The sequence below is a fragment of the Hibiscus syriacus genome, unplaced genomic scaffold, assembly GCF_006381635.1.
Source record: "Hibiscus syriacus cultivar Baekdansim isolate YM2019G1 unplaced genomic scaffold, ASM638163v2 tig00112921_pilon, whole genome shotgun sequence".
In the NCBI taxonomy this organism is placed as follows: domain Eukaryota; kingdom Viridiplantae; phylum Streptophyta; class Magnoliopsida; order Malvales; family Malvaceae; genus Hibiscus; species Hibiscus syriacus.
Genome location: NW_024063419.1, coordinates 992,801 through 1,020,166, shown reverse-complemented (window position 1 = coordinate 1,020,166; position 27,366 = coordinate 992,801). Strand labels below are relative to the sequence as shown.

The window sequence follows — 27,366 nt, the reverse complement described above, 5'->3', positions numbered from 1 at the left end:
ATATATTCTCTGAAACTAAATCCACAACCCAGTACCAGGCTGCAGTTCTATATGACAGCAACTCCATTCTATTAATGGCAGAAGTTGGGGAATGCTCTGGTTCACAATCCTCCTCCCAAATTTGGGCTAAGCTTGGTATTTCCTACCCCCTCCCCACCCAATTTCCCATTCTTCTTTCATGTTTGTTTTTCCAAAAAAAAAAGAAAACTTTTCTTCCATTGTTCAATCGCCACTCTATTGCGTTGTATTTTCCCTTTTATGTTTTCGTTTATCCCATTCCCCCCCAAAAATCAATTGGGAATTCTAAGTTAGATTGTATTCAGAGGGATATTGTACTGAAATGTGAAAAAAAGTTTATTATGGCTTAACCCCAAGTAAAATCATGGACTGGGGGCATGCTGTTTCAATCTTGAAACAACTGATCGAGTAGTTTCAAGGTCATGCTTTAACGAGCATACTTTCTGTTACCGAAACGGAAAAAATGGAAACTTTTGTATCTCTGGTATATCCATTCGTTGATCCAGTTAGAAACTATTCCGCTGATCCTCTTTTTCATATATGCCTTAATCAGTTCATTAGTTTAGGCAAGCTCTTGGCTTTTCTTTCATTTCACTGCAAACAATTGCCGTATCAAGTTTCAGGACAATGCTTACAACTTCATTACCTTTGATTCTTGGCTTATTGTTAAAATGTACCATTTTTGTTGGATATTATGTAGCTCTCATTGCAACAATTATTGGTACAATTAGGATAATTTCTGATATGAGGAGCTCTCAAAGAATCAAATGTCGGACTTTGACACAAAAATGGATTTTTGACATGACGATACTTTTGTCTAAGATGGAATACTTGAATGAGGATATTACTGTAGATTTTTGGTGACTTCTTTTCCAATATGGCTCTGGATGTTCATAAAGTTTTAATTTTTGCAGTTCCATTAGGTGTGCAAGAGTCGGATATTGAGATATGTTCAGATGAGTTTATAGTAAGTTCTCAGATCACCCCTTCCTCCCAAGTGAAGCATGACTGGTGCAAAATAACAAGGAATGCGAATATGTTAACTGCGATGATGCAAAATAAAAGGTGTCTACAAATCATTCACTAACCTGTGTCTGCTTCCTTTTTCCGGTAGCTAAGAAGTTTGTATTTTATGTCATAAATGCTTGTCTTGATCGAGCTACCTGTTATAATCTCTAAATGTTGGTCTTATTGTCATTATGAAAGAAAAATGTGCATACAACCTGACTTTTCTGTGATATTGTTTGATAATGTATAGGATCAATGATATAATTCTACGTGCTTTTTTGCTTTGAGAAAATTTTAATGAAGCTATTCGTGGAGAGCGGATGCTATAGATTTCTTGACCCTTAGAATTTTATATGATGCAACAAATTAGTTACGGAGATAGAGTAGGACTAACAAATGATATCAAATGAAATGAATCAACAAAGTAACTTTAGGACCTCTGTTACCAGAAATCACTATCTCCCAAGTCCCAAGCGAATTTCGAATTGGTATACTCGTCCTGAATTCGGGAATACTAGTGATTCAATTCAATAAAACTAATGATCCCATTGATATATAGTTTATAATAAAATTGTTGACAGTTTTAGAGTTATTTATTTAGAGTTATGTGTTTATATAAACACAAAAATTATATTTATAAGTTCCAGAAAAACGTTTTATGTTCCAATAACTTGGATTTCGTTCCTACTAAATGAACCAAAGCAAAATACCCCTATCGAATTACGTTTTACAAAAGTAGCTAATTACGTTCTAGCTTTTGTTCCTTGTACCAGACCGATCAGTGAGTCAGGTAACATTAATTAGGACAGAGTTTCAGTAGCTCTGGCGTAGCTGTATAGTGGTCTCCATTGTAACATCTTTTCTAATTTGTTTCTCTTTTCTACTTATGCATTAATCCACTGCAGTTCAAATGATATGCTAGTTGATGATGCTGTTGTCCAAAGCGGAGATGTCATCGAAATCAAATCTGGCACTGATATTGTTTTGGGTCCCAATAGAGAAGGTCAGCTTTAGTTTATTTGATTGTTCTGTTTCCATAACTGCCTTGTTTATGACTGAATCATTTTAATAGATCACTCTGTAACATGTTCTTTACATTGTTTATGTTCTTTATTTAGATAGTAATCTATGCAAACTCGCTGATTAAAGTTGCCAATCAATATCAATGGTTGGATTGTGAAGTGTTGAGATTGCTTTCTGATTTACTTTTTCAAATTAAAGGACGTAGAGTCTAGTATCTATTGAAAATGAGGGCATTATCATTTTCTGAAGTTTTTATCATTGGACTGGAGGGAGTTGGACATTGTTCTCAAGGGCCAGGGGTTCTGTTTTCCCTCAAAAGGTGATATTTTGAGTTTAATATTACAAGAGAGGGAAACTAAAGACGAAAAAACTTGTTTCGGATAAATCATGTTTATTTCTTCTGAATATGGCTGACTTAAATAGAGTTTACAATGTAACAACTTTACATAAAAAGATGCATAAAATTAGCAACAAAAAAAACTGATTCTATCTAATTAAAACTGATCCTATCTAATATTTAATTTAGATATTCTCGACACCCCCCTCAAGCTGGAGAATAGATATCGATCATTCCCAGCTTGGACAGAAATCCTTTGAACATCGTAGTAAACAGTCCCTTGGTGAGAACATCGGTGAGCTGCTCTGATGATGGAACAAACGGTATGCAGATATCGCCATTTTCCAGCCTCTCCTTGATGAAATGTCGATCTATTTCGACATGTTTGGTCCTGTCATGCTGTACAAGATTCTGAGCAATACTGATTGCCGATTTGTTGTCGCAATACAACTTCATCGGTTTATCTCTTTCAACCTTCAGCTCCTCCAAGATCCTCCTAAGCCATAACAACTCACATACTCCTTGCGCCATGGCTCTGAACTCGGCCTCCGCACTGCTTCTAGAGACAACTGGTTGCTTCTTGCTCCTCCAAGTAACTAAGTTGCCCCAGACAAAGAAGCAATAACTGGTAGTAGATCTTCTGTCTATAGAACTTCCGCCCCAATCAGCATCAGTGAAGATCTCCACTCTACGACTTCCATTCTTCGAAAACATGATTCCTTTACCAGGACTCCCTTTCAAGTAATGAAGAATCCGGTAAACAGCCTTGGAGTGTTTTTCTGAGGGACAATGCATAAACTGACTAACCAAGCTCACAGCAAATGCAATATCTGGTCTCGTATGAGCCAAATAAATCAGTTTCCCCACCAGCTTCTGAAACCGATTCTTGTCCACAGGCTCAGCACCATCTTCTTTTTCGAGTTTTTGATTCGGATCAATAGGAGTCGCCACTGGTTTACATCCGAGTAATCTGGTCTCTTTCAAGATATCGAGGACATATTTCCTTTGCGAGATAATTATACCTTTTGAGGATCTAGCCACCTCCATTTCAAGGAAATATTTGAGTTGTCCTAGATCCTTGACTTCAAACTGGTTGGATAAGAAGTTCTTCAACGACTCCAACTCTACTGTGTCATCTCCTGTCATAACAATGTCATCTACATACACAATTAAAATACCATTATTGTGTTTGTAGAACATAGTATGATCAGACTGAGCCTGAGTGTAACCATGTTGTTTCACAGCTCTCGTGAATCTCTCGAACCAGGCTCTCGGAGATTGTTTCAATCCATAAATGGATTTCTTTAGCTTGCATACCCTGCCATCCTTCTTCAATTCATCAAAGCCTGGAGGAACTTCCATAAACACCTCTTCCTCTAGCTCACCGTTTAGGAAAGCATTCTTCACATCAAACTGTCTGAGAGTCCAATCCAGATTGGCGGCTAGTGAGAGTAGGACACGTACGGTGTTTAGTTTGGCCACAGGTGCGAAGGTCTCCTCGTAGTCAAGGCCGTATGTCTGAGTGAAGCCTCGTGCTACGAGTCTTGCCTTGTATCTCTCGACCGAGCCATCTGCATGGTATTTGATGGTGAACACCCACTTGCTGCCTACAGATTGTTTCCCCTCAGGTAAAGGAGTTAGATCCCAGGTGTCATTCTTCTTCAGGGCCTTTAACTCCTCAAAAACTGCCTCTCCATCCCGGAACTTCTAGAGCTTCATGTATCGACTTAGGTAGTGCATCATCCATAATCCTGGTGGAAAAAACTTTGAAATCTGGAGAGAGTTTATTATAAGATAAGAAATTGGATATTGGATGTTTTGTGGTACATGATCTAACACCTTTGCGCAAGGCTATGGGTTCAAAGAATTCTGTAGAAGGCTCTAAATTTGGAGAAGAAATAGGAGAAAGAGAAGTCGTACCTTGGACCATAGTCGAGTTCGATGGTTGGCATACCTTGGGGGCCGGTGGAACATTACTTGGTCGAGTCATCCGTCTAGAATAAACACGAAGCTCAGTAGGTGATTCCAAGTTGGTTTCTACCTGAGTCTCACGAGGTTGTGAATTTATAGGTTGTGAAATCCTAGGATTAGTTACGGAAATATGAATTGGTTCCACTGAGCTATTTACAACCGATTTTGGCAAGGATGTTTGTTCCCAAAAACTCATTTCAGAGTCATTCTCCCCCGGAAGAGAGTTTTTGTCAAAAAAAGGTTGTTTTTCAAAAAACGTGACATCCATACTCACATAATACTTCCCAGATTTAGGATCAAAGCATTATACCCTTTTTGTGTTGGTGAAAAACCTAGAAATATGTATTTATGTGCTCGGGGATCGAGTTTTCCTCTATTTTGGCCGTGTATATGAACAAAAGCAATGCAACCAAAAATTTTAGGTGTTAAATCAGTGAAAGATCTATTTTCAGGAAACATATTTTTTAGAGCTTGCAAAGGAGTAATATAATTAAGAACTCTTGTAGGCATTCGATTTATCAAATAAGACGCTGTTAAGAGTGCTTCATTCCAAAAACGATTAGGAACTTTCATAGCAAACAACCTCTAATAAATGCCTATTTTTTCTTTCAGCAACTCCATTTTGTTGGGGAGTATCAACGCAAGAACTGTGATGAATAATTCCTTTTTGTTTCAAAAAATCACCTAAGATTGCATTAAAATATTCTTGACCATTATCGATTCTAAGAACTTGAATATTTGCTTGAAACTGAGTATTGATCAGTGAGTGAAAATTTTTGAAAACACTTGCTGCCTCGGATTTTTCTTTTAGTAAATAAATCCACGTGACTCTAGTGTGATCATCAATGAATGTGATGAACCATCTAGATCCTGAGGTTGTTTTTACTCGTGAAGGGCCCCAAATATCACTATGCACAAGAGAAAAAAGTTTTGATGGCATATACTTTAAAGATGGATAAACAGATCTATGATGTTTTGCCAATTCACAAGCTTCACACTGAAAAGAAAAACCGTCCTTTTTTTTGAAAAGATTTGGAAACAAATATTTCAAGTAATTAAAACTAGGATGGCCTAACCTATAATGCCACAACATTATTTCATTCTCACAAGACAAGGTAGTAAAGCATCTCGGTTTCTGAACTTGTTTATCTGAAGGATTGTCCGTAACCAAGTGATAGAGTCCATCAACCTCCTTAGCATTGCCAATCATCTTCCCCGAACAAGGGTCCTGAAATTCAAATCCAGCAAATGTTATTGTAGCAATGCATTTGCAATCATGAATAATACGATTAACAGAGATGAGATTGCAAGAGAGCTTTGGGACATGTAGGACATTTAGTAATGTGGGAGATGGAGAAATAATGATAGAGCCTTTTCCAGCTATAGAGGTTAGGGAGCCATCAACAATTTTTACCTTCAGATTACCAGATAAAGGAAAATAAGATGAGAATATAGAAGAATTACCGGTCATGTGATCTGTTGCCCCTGAATCTATGATCCAAGGGTTTGATTTAGAACCGGCTATGAAAGCTGTAGGATATGTACCTTTCTGGGCTAATGATGAAGAGGCAATATAAGATGATGGGTTAGGAGTGTTGGATATGGAATGAGAACTCATTAGTGATACAATTGCTCTAGCTGTTCTTTGCTGAAGGCAGACAGTTCTGAGGCAGGTTTCGGCTCTTCAGAAGCATCTTCAGATGAGGCATGGAATCCCTTTGCATTACGAGAATTTCGATTGGCTGAAAAATTCTCGGCTGGCTTCCCGTGTAGCTTCCAACACTTGGCTTTAGTGTGTCCCGGCTTGTTGCAGTGCTCGCAGATTGGCCGATCTCTGTCGTTCCGACGATCGTTGCGACGTGGTGGCTGACCCGAGAACAAGGCAGAAGACTCGGTGGGATTTGGTGAGTGGCCTCCAAGCATGACTGTCCGCCGGCTCTCCTCTCGTCTGATTTCGGAGAAGACTTCTCTTGTGCTTGGTAGTGGTTCACGACCAAGAATGCGCCCTCTGACTTCATCCAATTCCTTTTTAAGGCCGACAAGGAATTCGAAGACGCGTTCTTTTTCCACCATCTTCTGGAATAGAGCCCTGTCCTTAGCACAACTCCATTCGTAGTCGCTGAACATGTCAACCTCTTGCCACAAGGTCTTGAGTTCAGTGTAGTATTGAGTGACAGTTTTTTCCTTGTTTTAGCCTCCATAACCGAGTTTTTAGTTCAAACCATTGTCCTGCGTTCCCGAGATCAGAATAGGTTTCGTTCACAGCATTCCAAATGTCATGAGCAGTAGGTAGGAAGAGATAAGTTCTCCCTACACTCGGATCTATGGAATTTATGAGCCAAGACATAATCATCGAGTTTTCTGCCTCCCATCTTTCAGATTCTTCATCTTCTTCGGCAGGTTTCGTAGTGGTACCTGAGAGATAGCCGAATTTTCCACGGCCACGAATAAGCAGTTTCACAGATTGTGACCACTGTAAGAAATTATTTCCATTCAACTTGTGAGAAGTGATGGATATGTTTTGGAAGGATTCAGTGTTTAGGGTGATTGAAGGTGAGCGAGTAGAACTCATAGAGTCGATACCAGAGGTATCATCGTAGGATTTGGCCATTTTGGCTCTGACACCATAAAGACGAAAAAATTTGTTCCGAATAAATCATGTTTATTTCTTCTGAATATGGCTGACATAAATAGAGTTTACAATGTAACAACTTTACATAAAAAGATGCATAAAATTAGCAACAGAATAAAAATGATTCTATCTAATTAAAAATGATCCTATCTAATAACTAATAGAATAAAAAACTGATTCTATCTAATTAAAAATGATCCTATCTAATAACTAATAGAATAAAAACTGATTCTATCTAATTAAAACTGATCCTATCTAATATTTAATTTAGATATTCTCGACAGAAACATCATCATAAATAATATGCTATGCCTTCTGGAGTTATTGTTGGTTTCATACCCTGTTGCTACATAATTTTATAAACAGAAGTTATCACTCATATGAACTCTTTACATCTTAATCAATATAGATCCTTTTTTTTCTTTCTGAATTTGGATTTTTCTGCTTATAAACAAGTTCAGTCTTATTTGTTGTTATACTCCAAAAACACTTTGGCAAAAATGGTACGTACCAGTTACCACAATACATTCAACAAATGTGTTGTCTAAGTTTTATATTGCTTTATATATGTCACATTAAGGACCTTTTGGAAATCATTGTCATATTTAGATAATTGGCTTTAAATAATTAGTGGAATAGCTTTGGTGGATGGAATTTTATTACAGGTTTTCAAGCTATGGTTGAAGAGTGTTATGGCCTTGATTAGACAATATCATTGTTTTATTCTCTATTACTGTCCTGCTTTACCTGGTTTAATTAAAATTGACAACCATCTGTGTTTTTCTGTTAAATGGCAAACATACAAATCAAGTTGTCCATGATCCAATATGCACCATTTCTACTTTTTTGCCTGAAAGTATTCATCTCTGGTACTACAGAACATGTATATTTTTTTATTATATTTTATTAAATAATTGTAGTAGTTTTTTAAATTATGTAACATGTGTTGGTTGGTTAATGTTATTTTCTCCTGATTCTTCCAGAATACTTGAGCTACATATTTAAACTGATCCTTGATCAAGAAACCTGCAAAAAGCAATTGAAGGTGAATCACTGATATGATTTTTAATATTTTTCTCCCATGGTCACCGTATTATCTATTGGTTTACTTATAGCATATATGTGTGTGTGTATTCTTTTCCTGGCATTTTCCCAGATCTGTATAGATGTTGAGCATGCAAAATGCAGCATCTGCTTGAATATATGGCATGATGTTATCACTATTGCTCCTTGCCTTCATAACTTCTGGTATGTAGTTTATTTCTTGATTGTTTCAGTAATGTAGATTGCCGCGATTGATTTTAGTTCTAACTTCCTTCTATCGCTTTTAGCAACGGATGCTTTTCTGAGTGGTTAAAGAGGTCACAGAAGAAACATTCAAGTGTTCTATGCCCCCAGTGTAGAGCTGTTGTACAATTTGCTGGAAGAAACCCATTTCTGCGCAATATTGAGGAGGTAACATATTGATTTTTTCTTATTTTCTTATTATTTGGGAATATGGCTTGAATCATCCCCAATTAGTAGTAGAGTACCATCTAAAGTAAATGACAATATACCAATAACTGATGACCGAAACATATGACATGGTGGTGCAGCATTTATCATGCCTGTAGTTTCAAACTGCAAACATATATTAGAGGCAATATAATGTAAGGAGTTAATATTGTGTTACTTACAGATATGTCTGGCTGCTTTTTCTGTACTCTTTCCCCCTTATTGTCAGTGATTAAGTAAATGCTAGTGAATTTGAAATTGGGAGAATTAAAACAAGAGAAGTTGTTGATCACTTTTGTTAAGTCAATTGATAAAACTCCAAAGATTTACTTTTCACCTTGGGAACTATCCTAATTCTAAGTTGGTTACATTTTGGGCCGGAACTGTTAAAGTTTGTTATTGAATCCTCAACCCTTTTAAATGGCTCTGGTTTTTCTCAATTTTCGACCCCTAAGATCTACTGCATGACAAGCAACTAGAAAATGTCTTTGCAATCAGGGACAAAAGATAGGAATATTATACATTTTTTTAAAATGAAAATTAAAGTCACATAATTTTTCCTGTTTTCTGTTTTCCTCTTTTTTTTTTTCATTTTTAAATAGCATGAGCTTTAAAGTGACTACAATGTATACCAAAAAGAAGTTAGCTTCTGAATTTAGAGTGTTATAGTTGTATGTCCAGCCAAAAAATGCTATAGGTAGATTAGATTTCTATATTAAAAATAAAAATATTCAAATGCTTCATAAATTAAAATTCTTTCATTTGCAATAAGAATATTGAAGTTCTTAGTTTGATGCAGTTAATGTCGAAGGAGTATTACTTTAAATTTTCTGTTTCAAGAATCTTTATAAACTTCTAGTTTTATATAACATTTTTATGTATGGAATTATTAATTTAATCTAAGATATCGACTTGACACCTTGTTTGAAGGAAGAAAATTCATTGATCCTATGTTGCAAAAATGGTTACATGAAATCTTAAATGGCCCAAAACTTGTTCGAACAAGAATCACCTGAGCTATGAAGACTTGATCTTGGAATGGATTTGAATTTAGAATGAAACAAACTTCTGAACCAAATCTAAACCTATTTGAACCCAATGGGAACTCAACTCAAACTTGCCGTTTGCCATCTCTGGATTTAACATGATGGCTTCTATTCACAAATCCCTTTTGGGTTTCCAGTTTATTGCTCATCTTGAGAGCTACTTAGTGATATTTGTTGTTGGGCCTCTTTTGTACGCATTGAGGTCTCCTTAACGCATCTCAGTGTTATTATTGCTTCTATTTATGAGCATTGAGTACTTAAAGGGTTTGAAATCTGTCAATTTCCTAGAGTAGGGTGTGATATTATTTTTATCTTCTCATTTTTATCTAGTTGACTGCTTTTTTTTTTGTTCAGGAGATCCTGCAAGCAAATCCTTCTTTAAAACGTCCAAATGAAGAAATTGCACTTATAGACTCTTATGCGACGATAAGATCAAATCTTGTGAGTAGTAGCATTCTGAATTTTTGTCATTTATTTTCTGGTTTGTCAATGAGATCTTTATTATGATAAATTGCATTGACTATTGATGCTCCGGGTGAGGCAAATATGACAATGAATGACTAATGATTAAAATGCAGATATTGGTTGTGCATCCTAACCTACTGCTAACTCCCAATGCTATAGTTAACTTTTGTTTTGTTATGTTGTATGATAACAAGAGTAAAATTTTCCTTATTTAGATGTCTTACAGTAGCCTAACTGTAGTTTTCAAATATAATTAATTACCGGACTTCTAGGAGTTCTCATTTTAGTTGGGAAATCACTAAGCAATGCCTTCAAGACTATCCTCAGTTAGTAGTTCAAAATGCTAAAGCACTGCAATGTATCAGTGTTGCAAAATGCTCTTTTTGGTTGAGGTCCACTTAGAATTAATTTCTTTCTTATAACATTCAGCCTCTGAGGTTAGCCATATTAATTTTACTGCAGAAGTTATTTAGGTATAATCTATTTGTGATGTTTCTCTTTTTTCTTCTCCTGTCACATTGTTTGTACTTGTGCTAGGTCATTAGGACTGAAAGAGGTAGTCAAAGGAAAAGGGGTCCGGCATTTGTTAGTGATGAATATGATAGTGAAGAAAGTGATGACGAAGGACCTCAATGCCCTCAATGTGGTGAGATTTTTTTCTTCTTCCGTTTTCCCCAAATTCTCGACTTCTTTTTTCTTTCTTCTCTTTATATTATGCAATGCCCGACTTCTCTTTCTCGGCCTTTAACGGTTCTATTGTGCATTGCATTGAAAAGAAGAAAAAAGAATAGAAAAATGGATAACATCAAGATCTCTCTTTTCTTTTCCTACCTTTAGTTGGCGTTCCTGTCTTCTACTTACATGCTTTCGATAATGAACTTACAACACGGTTCGTTTTATAGAATAGATGAGGAATGAAATATATATTTGGTAGGGAATAGAATAGAGGGAGAATAATGAATTATCAAATAAAAAAATAAAATTAATTTTTAATATTTTTTTAAAAGTAACACACCAAAATTGTCCAAGAGTCCAAAAGTCGCTCGGCTCCCCACTGGAGCAGTCTGGACGGCTTTCATTGACAACCTTAGTAGAAGAGTATCGAGAAGAGCTCTTTGGGAATTTTTCAGCCATCATGGGAGGGTAACCAAGGTCTACATTCCTCTCGTCAACAAGAGACCAAGATGCAAAGACTCCACCTTTCCTTTTGTCCATTTTGCGTGCCAGGAAGACCTGTTGAATACCATTGGAAAAGTGAATAATGCCCCATCGATGGAAGAAGAGTATTTGTTAGGGTTGCAAAGTGTATGAGAGACCAGAACAGGAGAGAACTTACTGGGAAAGACATCAAAGGATAAAGAAGATGTTCAGAGGAAGTTGACAGAAGCAACGGTGATAGAGAGGAGTCTTTTAAGAGGTTCAAAGACGACAGGTCGTACAAAGAAGCATTGACCAGTTTCAATAACAAGAAGATTAACGTGGGAAGGACATAACTGCATAGGAGGGATTTAGTGGAGAAGGAGAATCAATTGAATTTTTTCTTACCTTCGAAGGAGAAAGAGTGTCAAGTTCTCCTTAACCGGGATAATCAAATCTCCATTTGACATAGAGTTCATTTTGACAGTACAACAGAGTTGAGGTTATTGAGGAATGAGCTTTGGAGACTCTACAGAATTGAGGAACAAATCTGGTTCCAAAATTCAAGAGAGAAGTGGGTTAAAGATGGTAACCGGAATTCTAAATTTTTTCACACTTGTGCTTCCATTAGGAGGATGAACGCTCTAAATGCTATTAATGTTGAAGGTGAAATTATCAGGGATCCTGTTCTGATTAAGGCTACTGTCAGGGAGCATTTTTTCAAAGCTTTTAACTGCCGATCTACTTTGGAAGTGGAGGATATTAAGTTAAATTTCTCAAGAATTTCAGTGGAGCAGAATCTTATGTTAGAAAAAGAGTTTACGGAAGACGAAATATGGGAAACCTTGAATTCGTGTGATAGTAACAAAGCTCCGGGATCGGATGGGCTGAATATGGGGTTTTTAAAAAAAATTTGGTCTTGAAAGGTGATATTCTGATTTTTTTTCATAATTTTTCCTTGGAAAAGGTTGGGAGCATGGCATTAATCATTCTTTCATAACTCTCATTCCAAAGGGATCTAATATTGGGGGTTTAGATGATTTCAGACCTATTAGTCTAGTAGGTGGGATGTATAAAATTCTTTCCAAGTGTCTCGCGAGAAGGTTGAGATGTTGCATTGATGATATTATAAGTGATTCACAATTTGCTTTTATTCCTGGTAGACAAATTTTGGACTGCTCTTTTATTGCTAATGAGGGAATTGATTTGTGGAGGAAGAAAGGATTGAAGGGTTGCGTGTTGAAGGTGGACTTCAAGAAGGCCTACGATACGGTTGAGTGGGATATTCTCTTTAAAATTATGGCTAAAATGGGGGTCGATCAAAATGGTGTAGCTGGATTCGGAAATGTGTTACAACTGCTTCGGTCTCAGTGTTAGTTAATGGGATTCCTACCGATGAATTTCCAATGGCTAGAGGTCTTAGACAGGGATGCTCCTTGTCCCCCTTGCTTTTCAATTTCGTTGGTGAGCTACTTCATTTACTGCTTCTTAAAGCAGTATCTTCCGGTCTGTTCAGCGGTTTGGTTGTTGGCAAAGATGAGACCTCTCTTAATTTGTCACATCTGCAATTCACAGATGATCTGATCATATTCTGTACCGCATAGAAGACACAGGTTCTTAATGTTAAGAGGGTTCTACGAGTTTTCGAAGTAATATCAGGCCTGAAATTGAATCTCACTAAGAGTAAATTATTTGGTATCAATATTAGTGAGGAAGAGGTAATGCAATGGGCTAATACTATTGGTTGTGCAGTGGGTCATTTCCCTTCGGAATATTTGGGATTACCGCTAGGTGCTAAGAGGAATTCTATAGCGCTGTGGGATCCAGTAGTGCAGAAGTACTACAAAAAGTTAGATGGCTGGAAGGCGAGGACTCTATCAATGGCAAGGAGATTGGTCTTATTGAAGGCTGTTTTGTGCTCATTACCCACCTATTACATGTCCCTATTTAAAATCCCTTCTTCCGTGGTTGTTAAACTTAATTCCATCTTGGCCAGATTTTTATGGGGAGGAGGGGCAGAGGTCAAAAAAATTCATTGGGTAAACTGGTCGACAGTGTGCTCTGCAAAAAGTGCTGGTGGTCTTGGTATTTTAGATCTTAATTATATGAATAGAGCTCTCCTAGGGAAGTGGTCTTGGAGGTTTGCAAATGAAAGGGAGACGGTGTGGAAAAAAGTATTATGCAGCAAGTATAATTTGGACCCTAGGTTGCTGATTTTTAAGGAAAATCTTCCTGCACATACTTCCTGGATTTGGAAATCAGTAGTCCAAAATCACTTCAAAGAGGATCAGTTTGGAGCTAAATTTCGAAGTCTGTTTGAAGTTCGTGTGGGCAATGGAGACATAATTAGTTTTTGGTTTGATAACTGGGCAATTGATTCCCCCCTTAAAGTTGTTTTCCCGAGATTGTTTGTTCTATCCTTAAACAAAAATGGGAAGCTCAAAGAGTTTGGAGAGTTTCGGTCTTCAGTTTAGTCTTGGCATGTTCAAATTAGAAGGAATTTGAGTGACTGGGGAATGGTGCAGTACTGTGATTTAATGGTTTTAATTCATAATATAACTCTGTCCCATGAGTTGTCATATGAGCTGGTTTGGAGAGGGGATGGGATATATTCTGTTAATTCCAGTGTTAAGTCTTGCTGTCCTGTTTCGACAGTAGATTCCTTATGGATGGAATACATTTGGAGAGGCTTGGTGCCTCCTAGAGTGGAGGTCTTTGTGTGGCAGGTGGTGTATCAAAGATTGCCATTAAACAAGAACTACAAAGGAGAGGAATTTCTGCTATTGTAGATGTGACTTGTCCATTATATAAAAAGGAAGTTGAATCTTCATCACATCTATTTTTTACTTGCTTTTTGGCATGGACCTTATGGAATAAATTTTTGAAATTTTGGGGAGTATATTCGGTTTTGCAGTACAATGCTCAAAGTTTTATGTTAGCTTGGGAACATATGGTGTCTAACTCTAAAATTTGGTCCTTTATTTCGGGTGTGGTGCTATGGACTATCTAGAAATTTAGGAATGACATTGTCTTTGATGGGGGAAGGTTAGATCATATTGATTTGTTTTTTACGACAAGATGTAGGCTGGCTACTTGGTTCTTAGCAAATTTCAAGGAGGTCTCTATTCTAAAGGACTCTCTCATTACTGATCCATCTCTTGGGGATTGTTGCTCTAATTCAAGGTGTTCTATCATTGAAATTGTGTTTTGGTCTCCTCCTCCAAAGGGCTTTATTAAATTAAACGTGGATGCAGCAGTGAATGGAGATTAGAGGAAAAGTGGTGTTGGGGGAATTCTTAGAGTTGAGGATGGCTCGGTGCTGGGTTCTTTCCAAGAGGCTGCTGGTCCAGGTCCTCTTTTGCTAATTGAGCTTATGGCAGTAAAGAGGAGCTTAACTTTCTTTGATTCGTTTCATCAGCGGTTTAAGGAACGCTTAATTGTGGAAACAGATAGTAAACTAGCAGTGGAGTGGGTCAAGAATTACGATCGTTGTCCCTGTGTCTACTTAAACTTAGTGAAAGATATTGCAACTAAGTTAAGGGACTTGAATGGTATTATTAGATGGGTTGCTAGGTCAGCCAATGTTGAGGCTGATAGTTTAGCTAAGGCTGGCATTGCCTAGTTTACTGTTGGGATTAGCTAATTTAGTCTTTGGGTGGGTTATTGTAAAGGGAGTGGTTATGTTTGTTTTTAAACATTATGTATATATTTTGGTTATTAATGAATCCTAAGACACTCTTTTCCTCCTTCCGCTGATTAAGGAGCACCTTGTGCTCTATTAATCATGAAAGGGGTTTTTAACGAGGCCTACTTTCCTATAAAAAAAGGAGATGAGGGAGGCTATGGACATTTGTTATTTTTATCGTGATATAGAGTGGCAGTGTGGTTTTCGGCTAAATTTCCTAATTTTCCAGTTCTCTTTGACTGCCTTGTTGGTGACCCGAAGCTGGCTGATTCGAGTAACCTGTCCATGAAAACTAATCCATCACCGGTCTTATGGAGTCCCCCTCCCATGAGTTTCTTTAAAATTAATGTGGATGGGGATGTGGATGGGGCAGTAAAAAAAGATTGTGACAGCAGCGGTATTGGGGGAATACTAAGAAATGAGGAGAGCAAGGTTTTGGGATCATTTTCGGCTTCAGCTGGTCCAGGTCCCCCTTTTTTAGCTGAATTGAAGGCCATCCAAGCTGGTTTAGTTTTGTTTGTGGATTCAGAGTGGTGTGGCAAGGGTCGGCTAATTGTGGAGACTGACTCAACAAATGCAGTTAAATGGATTAAGAACCCAGAAGTGTGTCCTACTGTATTTTCACAACTAGTTAAGGATATTGTCAATGTTGTTTTAGAGCATAGTGTTATTTTAAGGTTTGTAAAAAGGTCTGTGAATTGGGAGGTTGATAGCTTGGCTAAGACGGGCATAGGGTAGTAATTCAGTACATTAAGGTTACAGAGAGGTGAGTGGTTGAGTGCGGGGGTGGTGTTTATAATAGCCAGCTGTTGTATGAAGTGTAATTTATTTCTGGAATAACAATTGAGACACTCTTTTCCTCCTTCCAATGTCCGTTGTATTTTTATACAGCAGTGGTTATGAAGGGGGTTTAAAGAGGTCTCGCTTCTTTATCAAAAAAAGGGAGGCTATGGAAGACAAATTTGAAGGTTTGACTGGCTGGTTCCTGTTTCATCGAAGGGAGGAGTGCCTTTGGCCTTTTGCTCAGTCTCACTCACCGGTTTTCCACTTAACTGCTGTAATGAAATCTTCTTTTCCGGCTTAACTAAAGGGTGGGCTCTCTGGTTTGTATTCATAATGAGACAGAAACTTGATTTAGGAGTGACCAGAATGTTAGTGAGGGCGGCCTGCCCTTTCGATTTCCCAAAGTCAGTTACCACCCTTTCGAATGGAAGTTTCTATGTGATCAAGGTGAGGGTTGAAATGGAGGATTCGATTGCTTTTGCATTTTTTCATCATGATAAGGAGGGGGATTCACAGGATGTTTGGGAGGATGGTTCATCGGATAGTTTTCAGAGTGAGAACAAGAGTTTTCAGGCGGTTAGAGATTCCCACCAGTCAAAGTTGGCGTGGGAGCAGCATGGCAGCCGAAATACTGAGGCCGTCGTGAAATTCAATCGTCCCTGAAAGAATCTCAAAAAAGGTTGGTTGCGTGGCTTGCGGGAGATTTGATAGTTAGCACTCCAGGGGATGCTCTTGCCGTTAATTCCTTGGAAGGCTCGAGACATCCATCATTGATGTTGGGTGGGGATGATGGAAATAATAATGAGGGTGAATCAGATTTGAAACGTGCCTTGAGTGCTATTAATGGGGATATTCCATCTCCCCCTCCAGCCGGGCCTGGTCAGCCTTTTTTTGAGCCCACTGATGCAATCCGAAGGGTTTCCTCTTTTTTCTCTGGTATTAATTTCAGGCCTCCTTGGCCTGGTAATACGCTAATTCTGAACGATCCTGGATCTGATTAAGGTTACAGAGGAACTTCAATTTCAAGCCACGATATATTCTCTGGCAGAGCTCTTTCGGTTGGTGGCCTGAAAATTAATTTTTTTGACAAGGTTTACAGAAGAGCAAAAAGGTTGGCAAGGATCTCGTTGGAAAAGGACAACAGTTTATCTAATATATCACCAACCACTTCCAAATATTTAAAGGAAGCAACAGAAACATGGGCGTAAGCAAATTGATGGGAGTTCCTTTCAAAGGTGGGAAGGACAGCCTGATCGAGAAAATGGTGTCTGGGAGATAATTTTCCTTGTTCTGAGAACAGGTTTTTTCTTTTCCTTTTTTCATGTCTAGTCTATCCATCATATCGTGGAACGTGAGGAAAAAAAAATGGCTGTCCCTTTTTCCCATATATATGGGGTAAGGGGGAGGTAAGATAGTAGGCTACCCCCAACACCAGGTTGAGAGCAGCTTCCGTAAGAGACCTCCGAATTATGAAATGCCCTCCGTGGGACTCGATCCCATGACCTCAAGGTTAAGAACCTTGTGCTCTACCAACTGAGCTGGATGATCATTTCTGATCTGAACGAGAGGCTGGTGAACGAGAGGAATCCGTCAATGCTACTTCTTCAAGAAACCAAAATTTCTGATCTGAAACCTGCTTTATTGAGAAATTTAAAGGGGAAAAGGCTGCATGGGTCATGTTTCTCACCAGCTGAATTACTTTGTGGGATGAGAATTTCTTCGAAGTCTCCGATAAAGTTATTCACAGTTGGTTCATTGCTGTTCTGGGGAAGGTGAAGGAAAACCAATTCAGATGTGATTTTATTAATATTTACGGTCCTGTTGTGGAAGCCAAGAAGCTGATATTCTTTGATGAACTTCTCTCTTTTGTTGAGCAGTTGAGAATCCCGCTTTGCAATGGTGGGGATTTCAATACTTACTTGAACACAGAGGAGAAAATCGGTGTTTCCCAAAACTGGTAAAGCATGGAAACTCTTAGAACTTTCAACCATCAATCAAGCCTTGTTGATCTTCCACTAAATGGGGGCAGCTTGGTGTAATAACAGAGAAAATCCGACTTCGATCGGCTCAACCATTTTTTGGTGGATAATAACTTCATGATTTCTTTTCCAAATATCTCCCAAAATCTTCTGCCAAAGTCTCTTTCAGACCATAATGCTGTCGAGATTGCAGATGAAAGCATTAATTGGGGCCCGAAACCGTTCAGATTGTACAGTTATTTATTGGAGGATGATGGGTTTGTTAAGATGGTGAGGTCAAAGATTGAAGACTGGGAAAGGAGAATAGCCATAGAGGAATTCTGAGCATCCTCAAAGGTGCGAAAACAGAAAAAAAAAATGGCCAGGCAGCAGACTTTCTGAAGTGGCCGGTTCTATTAGAGAACTGGAAAAGAAGATCCAGTCATTGGAATCGACCTTCCAACTTGGGCCTCATCTTTGATCAAGTACAGGAAGGAATTAGGGGCTCTATACCGAATTGAAGAAAGCATTTGGCACCAAAACTCCCGGGCTAAATGGGTTAAAGAAGGCGATCAAAACTCGAGATATTTTCACATTTGTGCGTCGAATAGAAGAAGAGTTAATTCCATCAAAATGCTGAATGTAGATGGGCGGTTCACTTCAGATCCTAATCTTATCAAGAGTAATATTTGTAACTTTTTTCAAGGCAGCCTACAATACGATGTCCACCTTGGAGGTCGAAGACTTAAATCTGAATTTCTGAAGGCTGTCCGAGGTGTATTCTGCATTACTAGAAAATCAGTTTTCGTAGGGGAAAATTTGGGAAGCGATAGCTTCTTCGGATAGCAACAAAGAACCCGGCCCGGATGGATTGAACATGGGATTTTTTAAGAAATTCTGGCCTGATCTTAAAGAATTTATCCTGAAAATTTTCAATGATTTTTTCGCAGGGAAGAAATGGGAAAACGGGATTAACCACGCCTTTATTACCTTGATCCCGAAGAAATCTAACCTAGAAAGTGTGGAGGAATTCAGGCCGATCAGCTTGGTAGGTGGTCTATATAAGATCTTATCAAAGGTCCTTTTCTGGAAGAGTGCGGACATGTATTCATTCCATTATTGGTCCCGCTCAATTTGCCTTCATTCCGGGGAGACAAATTATCGATTGTTCCTTTCTAGCAAATGAAGGAATTACTATTGGAGGAAGAAAGGTTTGCAAGGTGTGGTTTTCAAATTAGACTTCAAGAGGGCCTACGACTCCATTGAGTGGCCGATTCTAATTTGAACCATGAAAGAGATGGGATTTGGTGAGTGCTGGTGTTCGTGGATTGATAGGTGTATTTCCTCGTCCTCAATTTCTGTCCTTGTTAACGGAGCACCTATCGAGGATTTTCCGATGGCTAGAGGCCTTAGGCAAGGATGCTCCTTATCTCTGCTGTTGTTTAACTTGGTTGGAGAGGTGCTGAACTTGATGTTGGTTAAAGCGGTAGATTTTGGGCTGTTTAGTGGATTTAAAATCGGTAAACAAGAAAATTCTTTTATGCTATCTCATCTTCAGTTCGCAGATGATCTGATCATCTTCTGCAATGCTTCGATTGGCCAAATAAAGAATGTCAGAAGAGTTCTACAGATTTTTGAGGTGATGAAGGGTCTCCAATTGAATTGTTCTAAGAGTCGGCTGTTTGGAATCAACATTGACGAGGACGTTCTAAATGATTGTGCCTCCTCCATTAATGTATCTGTTGGTTGCTTTCCTTCAGAATACCTTGGTCTTCCTCTCGGGTCAAAGAGAAATTCTGTAGCAATGTGGAATCCGGTTAACCAAAACTTTTATGAAAAACTTGCTGGTTGGAAGGCTGCCTCACTATCACTTGCTGGAAGATTGGTGCTCCTGCAATCTGTCTTAACAGCTTTACCTATCTATTATTTATCAATTTTCAAGTTGCCGTCATCTGTGTCTAGGTAATTGGACTCCATTATGGCGGGGTGGACTGGAAAGGAATCACTTTCACTGGCTTAATTGGCATAAACTTTGCACAAATAAAGGAAGTGGTGGTTTGGGTGTATCAAATCTGAATTTATTAAACCAAGCTTTGCTTGGAAAATGAATGTGGAAGTTTGGTGTCGAGAAGGGGTCTTGGTGGAAGAAATTGATTTGCAGCAGATACAATCTGGATCCAGGTGCTTAGACAATCAACAACTCCAATTTTCCGCAAGCTTCTTTGATGTGGAAAGGTGGTGTTAAGAATTGCGACAAGAATGGTAAGTTCGGGATCTGTTTCAATAATCATATTCAAATCCGCGCGGGGAATGGTGAGAACGTTTCTTTTGGCATGATTCTTGGTTATGCGAAGCCCCTCTAAAAAGAAAATTCCCAAGACTGTTTGCATTATCCTCCAATAAATACGGGAAAGTTGCTGAGTTCGGCAATTTTGGCCCCTTGGGATGGTCATGGGATGTCCAAGTGAGAAGGAACCTCTGCGATTGGGAGCTGGATCATTGGACTGCTCTCATGTCCTTGTTAAATAATTTTGTTCTCAATACAGAAGCTAATGATGGGTTATTATGGAAGGGGAACGGGGAAGGGATTTATTCAGTTAAGTCGTGCAGGAAACTGTTGTCTCAATCCGAGGTAGAGGATCCTGTATGGAATAATTTTGTTTGGAGGGGACTCTCGCCACCATGGGTAGAGACTTTCTTATGGAAAGTGATTCATCAAAAAGTTGTGGTTAAATCTGAGTTATTGAAGAGAGGAGTCCCGGGGGTGGTTGATTCTTTATGCCCTTTATGCAGGCTACATCCCGAATCGGTTTCCCATCTTTTTCTTGCTTGCAAAGTCTCATGGGGTTTATGGAATCAGTTTCTTCAACTCTGGACGGTTTCATCTTGATTTAAAAGCTCTTTTTGCAGCCTGGGATGGTATCATTACTCATTCGACCATTTGGAGTTTGATTCCTGGAGTTATAATCTGGTCAGTTTGGAAATTTAGGAATTCCATAGTCTTCGATAATTGTTCGGCAGATTCAGTCCTTTTATTTTTTGTGGCTAGATACCGGTTAGCAGCCTGGTTTTTGGCCAATTATCCAGGTTCTCCGATTTCTATGGACCTTCTCATTGGGGACCCTTCTCTAGCTGTTTCGTGTAAAGTGACTAGGAAGAAAATTGCTCAGCCTTTGTCGTGGTCTCTCCCCCCCCCCCCCCCGAGGGTTTTCTAAAGCTAAATGTGGATGGTGCAGTTTCTATGGATTGGAGAAAGAGTGGTATTGGAGGCTTAATTAGAGACTCCCGCAGCATTATTTTATGTTCTTTTTCGGAGCCTGCTGATGCTGGCCCTCCTATCTTAGCTGAGTTAAAAACAATTAGAACGGGGCTCCTTCTATTCACTTTGGAAGAGTGGGGTCTATATGGTCGGCTGATTCATTTCATTCCTAGGAGTGCTAATTATAAAGCAGATGAACTAGCAAAAGAAGGGATAGGTTAATTGCTAGGGTAGTTAGGTGACAAGCTTTTTTTCTGTTTTGGGTTTGTTTTGTTGTGTCTTTAACCTGGATGTTATCTTGGGATGTTTTCTCCCTATTAATGCAATATAGTCCGAGGTTCTCTTTTCCCCGTCCGCTTTTTGTTAGTATGCTCTCTTGGCTCTCTAACAATTATGAAGGGGGTTTTTAACGAGGCCTCCAATTCTTATAAAAAAATATTTTTTTAAAAGTAATATATGAAATCATTTAATGATTTATATTTAAGTATTATGTTTAAAACTATTTGGAAAAATAATTTGAATACATATACTGTTTAATATAATCATACATTGTTTGATATGATTTCTTATTCATATTATAAGTAGCTTTACTTTATTTTTTGCCATCCATTGCCTAGAAAAAAACTGCGCAAATAACCCTCTTTTTGTCATCCTTTGCCAAATTTTGACATGCTCATCTCTTGACAGTCCTATTCATCCCCAAATTTGAAGCCCTAAGACTCAAAACATTCTCTTAACCCAAAACCTTTAGAGAGAAAATCTTTTTGTTTTTGCATTACTTATTTATTGCGTCATTTGAGGATTTTTTTTTCTTTTTGGTTTCTTGGTACTTCATCTCTCTTGTATGAGCTACTGCTGTTGCCAGCTCTACCTGCATAATCTGGCATCATTGTGTTCTTCCATTCCCTCCATTTAACCTTTTTTTCTTTCATTTCTCTTTTCTCCACTATCTACTTTCATTTTAGAAGGGAAAATGGGAGGCTTATTTTCAGGCTTTTCATATTAAATGGTGTAGAGCATGAATGACAAAGCCAAGAATACTATAACAGCCTCAGTAATGAGGTTGTAATGGCTATTACTATAACAGCCTCAGTAATGAGGTTGTAATGGCTATTACATTGAATAAACATTCTGTGAAGCAAACATCTGCATTAGCATTAGGGAGCGGAATTACTATTCTCCCAACCAAACACTAGATTAGCTCTTTTTAAGTACTTTTTGCCTAATTCTTGCTTCTTTTTTTAAAACTGCAACTTTCAGGCTCTGAAATTGGTGGGTTTCAATGCAACCAGCAAACAATCCATTTACAATGTCAAAATTGTGGTGGAATGATGCCTTCTAGGGCTGATACGCATGTACCACAACACTGTAAGTATTAGTCTGCGAGATTGATGGAGAAAAAATATGTTTGTTACCTAGTGTTAAAATTTGTCTCTTTCTGATGATTCTCTCTGGTTTCTCTCATTTTTCCTTTTGTCTTCCAATTTCCTCTGTTTCCCACTAGTTTATTTTGTCCACCTTGTATTTTCTCTCTATAACGTCTTTCCTGATTCTACCCCAGTAGTAATTGACTGGGTGCTTGCTTTAAAAGCCATTCCATCACTCAATTTATTAAATTTTCAATATAGCCCCTATCCAGTTGTATGTATAATTTTAAATTTTAAATTCCTAGTCTGAACCTCTTGGGATCGTCCCTTGACGTTCCAGATCAAACCTCTTTCATTTCTTAAGAATTTTTTATTCACTTTTGCAGGTTCAGGATGTGATAGAACATTTTGTGGTGCATATTGGTACACTCAAAGGGTTACCAGAAGTGAATTTTATCCTGTGTGCAATCATGAGACATTTAGACTGGTACATATTGATCTGATGTTCATGTCTATTTTTTGTAGACGAAGTCCTCAATGTGTCTGTTTTCATTGTTCTCGTAGCTTGTGGTGTTTGTTTATGGATGACCGATGTTGCACATTTCATTAAACTTGCCTTTCACTACAAGCAAGCTTACTTTGACTTTCTGTCCTACACTTTTCAAATTTTGCAGTCTTTTGAAATAAAATATTCCAACATGGGCATTTTTGTCAATCTGAATGTGCAATTTGGTTTAACAATACCCCTTCCCATTTGGAAAATGATCTATGATATTGATCATAGCTCCCTCATTTTCTGTTATCCCCCTCTCTTGGACCCTGCTTATTATGCTTTCATTTGATACAAGTAAATGGTAATCTTGAGTGGTATAATGGTATTCTGTTTTTTGAGTATTATTATGCCCCACTATAATTGCTGAAACTTAAATTGCCTGAAAAGTTCCTCTTTAACTCTGTTTGCAAGACTGCTGTACAATTTCACGTTGCCAACATTCTATTTTGGGCTCCAATGTTATGACTTACAAAATTTACGACTTTTACTGATAAATCTGTTGTGCAGATTTCTGAACACATTATCACTAGGATTCCTTTCTTGGCACATGAAATGAACAGACATGAACAAGATGTATGGTCTTCTCTTAACATATTGTTATTCTATTATACTGCATTACTAGTAAAGTTCTGATTTGGTGCACTTTTTTTCATAGATCACGGAAAGGTGTATTAGACAGTCGGGCAGAACCTTACAGGAAGTTGTTGCAGAATGGATTAGAAAGCTAAACAATAGGGAAATTGGTATGTTAATATTTTATCATATTCTTTTTGCTCCAACATTGGGTGCTTAATTCTCGTGTGCTGTCCAAGTAACAAAGGTTCTATTGGTACGTCATCTTAATCATAATCTTTTAGTAATTTAACCTTTCTTATCTCTGTTCATTTGTTCCAACCTTTTATAGAGAATAAGGGATGAGTTTGGCATTTTCCTTCACCGATGTGAGATATAAGCTGTGGTTATGATTATCATTATGGTGAATACCATTTTACATCTGTCATCCATGACCTGCTAAATAACCACTTTCTTGACTCAGCTTGATTGCTTTACGTCAGTTTTACAGTCTTCTAGAGAGTCCTTGTCCACAGCTTTTCATTCTGAGGAGGGATCCGAGGACTGCCCTTGGTACTTTAGTGATTCAGTGTCATATTTAGAGTTTCTTGTTATTTTTCTATTAAAGAAAATAAATCATTTTGCATCTAATCTTAATTCATCTGTCCTGAAAATGTGTCTTATTCTGTGTCTTATTCGTTTTACCTCTGTTAGATGCTTAGTAGAGAAAATTTGCTTAACTGAACATAGGACCAAAATAATCTATATCTTCATGCTGTTTTAGTTTTTCTTGAAACAGTTGTGTAATTCAATTTACCGGTGCAGTTGATTTATCTTTAATCCCATAGTATATGTTTGAATAGCATACTTATATACAGCATTTTGCATACAACTAAGAACAATATGAATAAACTTTGAATATTAGAAACATTTAAAATCCTTATATAATTAACACAAAAGAGAAAGCAAAGCATTCTGAAAAAGGGTGAGTTCGATTAACAGAATGCTTTTAGATTCCTTAATACCGATTATTGACTGGCTACTATAACTGAATGCATCCATGTTTCATGCATACCCACTATCACACCCAAAACATAATACTGTAGTATTTCTCTCTTAAAGCTATCCTCAGACCACCTGGCATTTTGGCTCTCTTTGGCTCTCTACTTTCTTCTGAAAAAGCCACTGGTCTTTGAAATTGTTGATAACTTTTGATTTTTTCACTGCTGAACTTGGACCATCTATCATGGTTTGCACATTGAAGAAAAACCAAGAGAACAATGTAGGAGTGGTGTTTCTCATATCACAGTTGATATAAGTGCTGCAAATTACCAAGGAAAGAGTTCTGGTTCAAATTGACTGAAACAGGCTGGTATATTTAAGAAAAAAATCTGGTCCCAGCAGTAAAGTATTAAACGAAATTAAAGTTTATACATAATGTTTTCATCAGCATGTAAAAACATTATGGAGACAGCACTACAAATCATGCACAACACTCAATAATTGACCTCAATACTTTTTTAACTTCTATGTAGTATTGTAATTGTGTTACTTTTAGGTTTCACTTGCACCATGGTTGATCTTCCAAAACTTTTCTAGTTTTGTTTGTGAAGATAATTTTGCTTGTTTGCAGACCGAACAAGGATGCCACTCAATCACGCTGAGAGGATAACTGCTGCAACTCATGTTTGCAGGTAATGTTTAAGTCAATTTAGGTGTGGTTCAAAATATTTATCTTTAAGGGATCCGACTCCCTCCATTGTCAACGATACCCAAAGAATCATTATGTTTCCTGCAGAAGCTCATATTTGATTCTTGTCATATAAATAAATATGAATATGTTTATATATATTTAAGGTTGATCATCTTTTTTCTGTGAGAATGGTGATGTACGGTTTTCTATTTTGAATGCAGCACTTGCTATGAAAAGTTGGTCTCCTTTCTTCTGTATTGGTACCGGATATCGTTGCCCAATTATGTAAGCATTTTTATTTTCCAAGTTGATAATTATGCATTATAAGATCTGACATGATTGATTTTGTGGTGATGGTTTTATTTTCTTAACTGGTTTCTTCTTCACTGCTGATTCGACATATGATTATAGTGCCTACCGCCTGATGCATCACAGAGAGAGGACTGCTGGTATGGACATGCTTGTCGAACACAACACCACAATGAAGAACATGCTAGGAAAAGGAACCATGTGTGTCGTCCTACTAGGGGAGCTAATATGTAGCTTCTTTTATGTGATGCTTAAACTTAGGCCCTCCAAACAACATAGCATCTTACTGCTCAATGTTTCTTTATTTTGTTTACACAACTCTGAGGGTATTTTTGATTTTTCACAGTTTCAACATTGGTTCTGTTTTTTGAAAACTTCCATTAAATCCTATAATAGTAGTTTGCATTGCATGCGCCACATTCTTTTGAATCGAGTATGGGACGTCGGATGGTATTATTTTAACTGAAGCATGCATGCATGGCATTTGAAAAACCACAGGAAGCAATGGGCATTCTAACAGCTCCGAGTACAGAAACAGCGGCGGAAGCCTCTCGGCACTTTCCGTTTGAGAGAAAACTTTGTTCCTACACACCATACAACAGTTGTGATTACCACACACGCTCCCTTAAACTTACGTCTCTTTGACACGAAAATTCTTTGATTTTTGCCTCTACCATCTCGGCCAGAGTAATTGAGCAGATAATAGAATACAACACAAACTTCTGCGTTTAGATATGATGCATATTAATCTTATTCAGGTATTAGATTTGATTATTTTAAATATAATATAATTCAAACCTTTTTCAAATTCTACATAATCGGATTGTGAAGAACAAAGTAAAGAGCGTCTCAAAAAGTTGCAAGTTGAGCCTAGTTCTTTGCATTCTCTTATTCACCTTTCTGCCATTGACAAGTTAATTTCCTTTCAAACACGTAAAAATGGAGGCCTGTGCCCTACACAATGAAACAACAATTCGCCATACAATTCATTAAATCCATCAACATCGTACCCTTTATTTTGATATAGTTCATGATCCTTTGGTTGGAACAGCCAGATGAATCGTGCTTGATCTTCATCATCATCATCAGATTGCATTCTCTGTCCCACCACATTTTTATCCAAGACATGCAACCCTACCTATTGAATTCCTTTACTCTCTTCTTTGCCCTTTCTGCTTTTGCTACTCTGATCGGATCAGGTGCATGATGTTTCAATGTACAAGGCCACGGTTCAAGAGCCACCACCACCAGTGGCTTATCCATAAATATTTATGAGGGTGGACACGTATATTAACAATCACCGCCCCCACGTTTTCGAGACCAAGCCGAAATCTCAGTACACAAGCCAGTTCTTTGGATTCTTGCCCAGCCATTTTCCTGTTCCAGCTTCGGGTCCTTCAAGGAAACACAATGACCTTGTCTTACAAAGTTGGAATTCACGTTGAACATCAACCGACTTTGTTTTGTCGAAAGTAAAGATATCAAGCTTCTCCTTGATACTCAAAGAAGAATAGATTAGTTGATTTAATCTTTTTTTCTTATTTTTGAATGTGAATTATATATAAATATATAAAGGGAGCTAATAACATGGCAGAAAATCTGATTTTGGTATTTTGTACGAGCAGAAATTTTGAGAACATGACAGATTGTCAGTTTTATTTTGATTTTCAGAGCAGTCACTAAATTATATTTATTAATCGTTAATTCAAATCGAGAACTGCAAAGATTTATTATAGGTACGATTCTCTTAGCTTAGTTTACTTTATTCCTAACATTAAGATTTAAACTTTTAACTTTACTACTTCATTCCACTAGACTCTATGATTGTTAGTTATCTGGGTCTTCTTTAATCCTTGATTCCCATTGTTCCAAAGCTGTTATGGGAATAGAACAATATTGCCGATACAAAGAGTTGAATATTGTATTTATTAATTATGAATTAAAATAATTATACATTGTATTTGGTTATGTTATTTTGTGTCTTTTCCAATATTTTTTTTAAAAGAAAAAAGCTAATTAATGTGCCATATATTGAACTGCCTTAATAAACTATCCAAGTACCTTGTTTCAAGCTCA

General features: G+C 37.6%; 1 protein-coding gene across 1 annotated transcript; it reads left to right on the top strand.

Annotated features, from left to right (window-relative positions):
• Window positions 1-25: 25 nt before the first annotated feature.
• LOC120184539 (E3 ubiquitin-protein ligase CHFR-like) lies at window positions 26-25,625 on the top strand. The gene is made up of 16 exons (XM_039188971.1): window positions 26-135; window positions 933-1,083; window positions 1,932-2,029; window positions 7,973-8,034; window positions 8,146-8,237; window positions 8,321-8,444; window positions 9,884-9,970; window positions 10,532-10,640; window positions 22,077-22,184; window positions 22,570-22,670; window positions 23,244-23,309; window positions 23,392-23,479; window positions 24,922-24,982; window positions 25,203-25,266; window positions 25,393-25,534; window positions 25,570-25,625. Exons 1-15 carry the CDS (start codon window positions 75-77, stop codon window positions 25,522-25,524), a joined length of 1,404 nt encoding a protein of 467 aa, XP_039044902.1. The 5' UTR covers window positions 26-74; the 3' UTR covers window positions 25,525-25,534; window positions 25,570-25,625.
• Window positions 25,626-27,366: the final 1,741 nt, after the last annotated feature.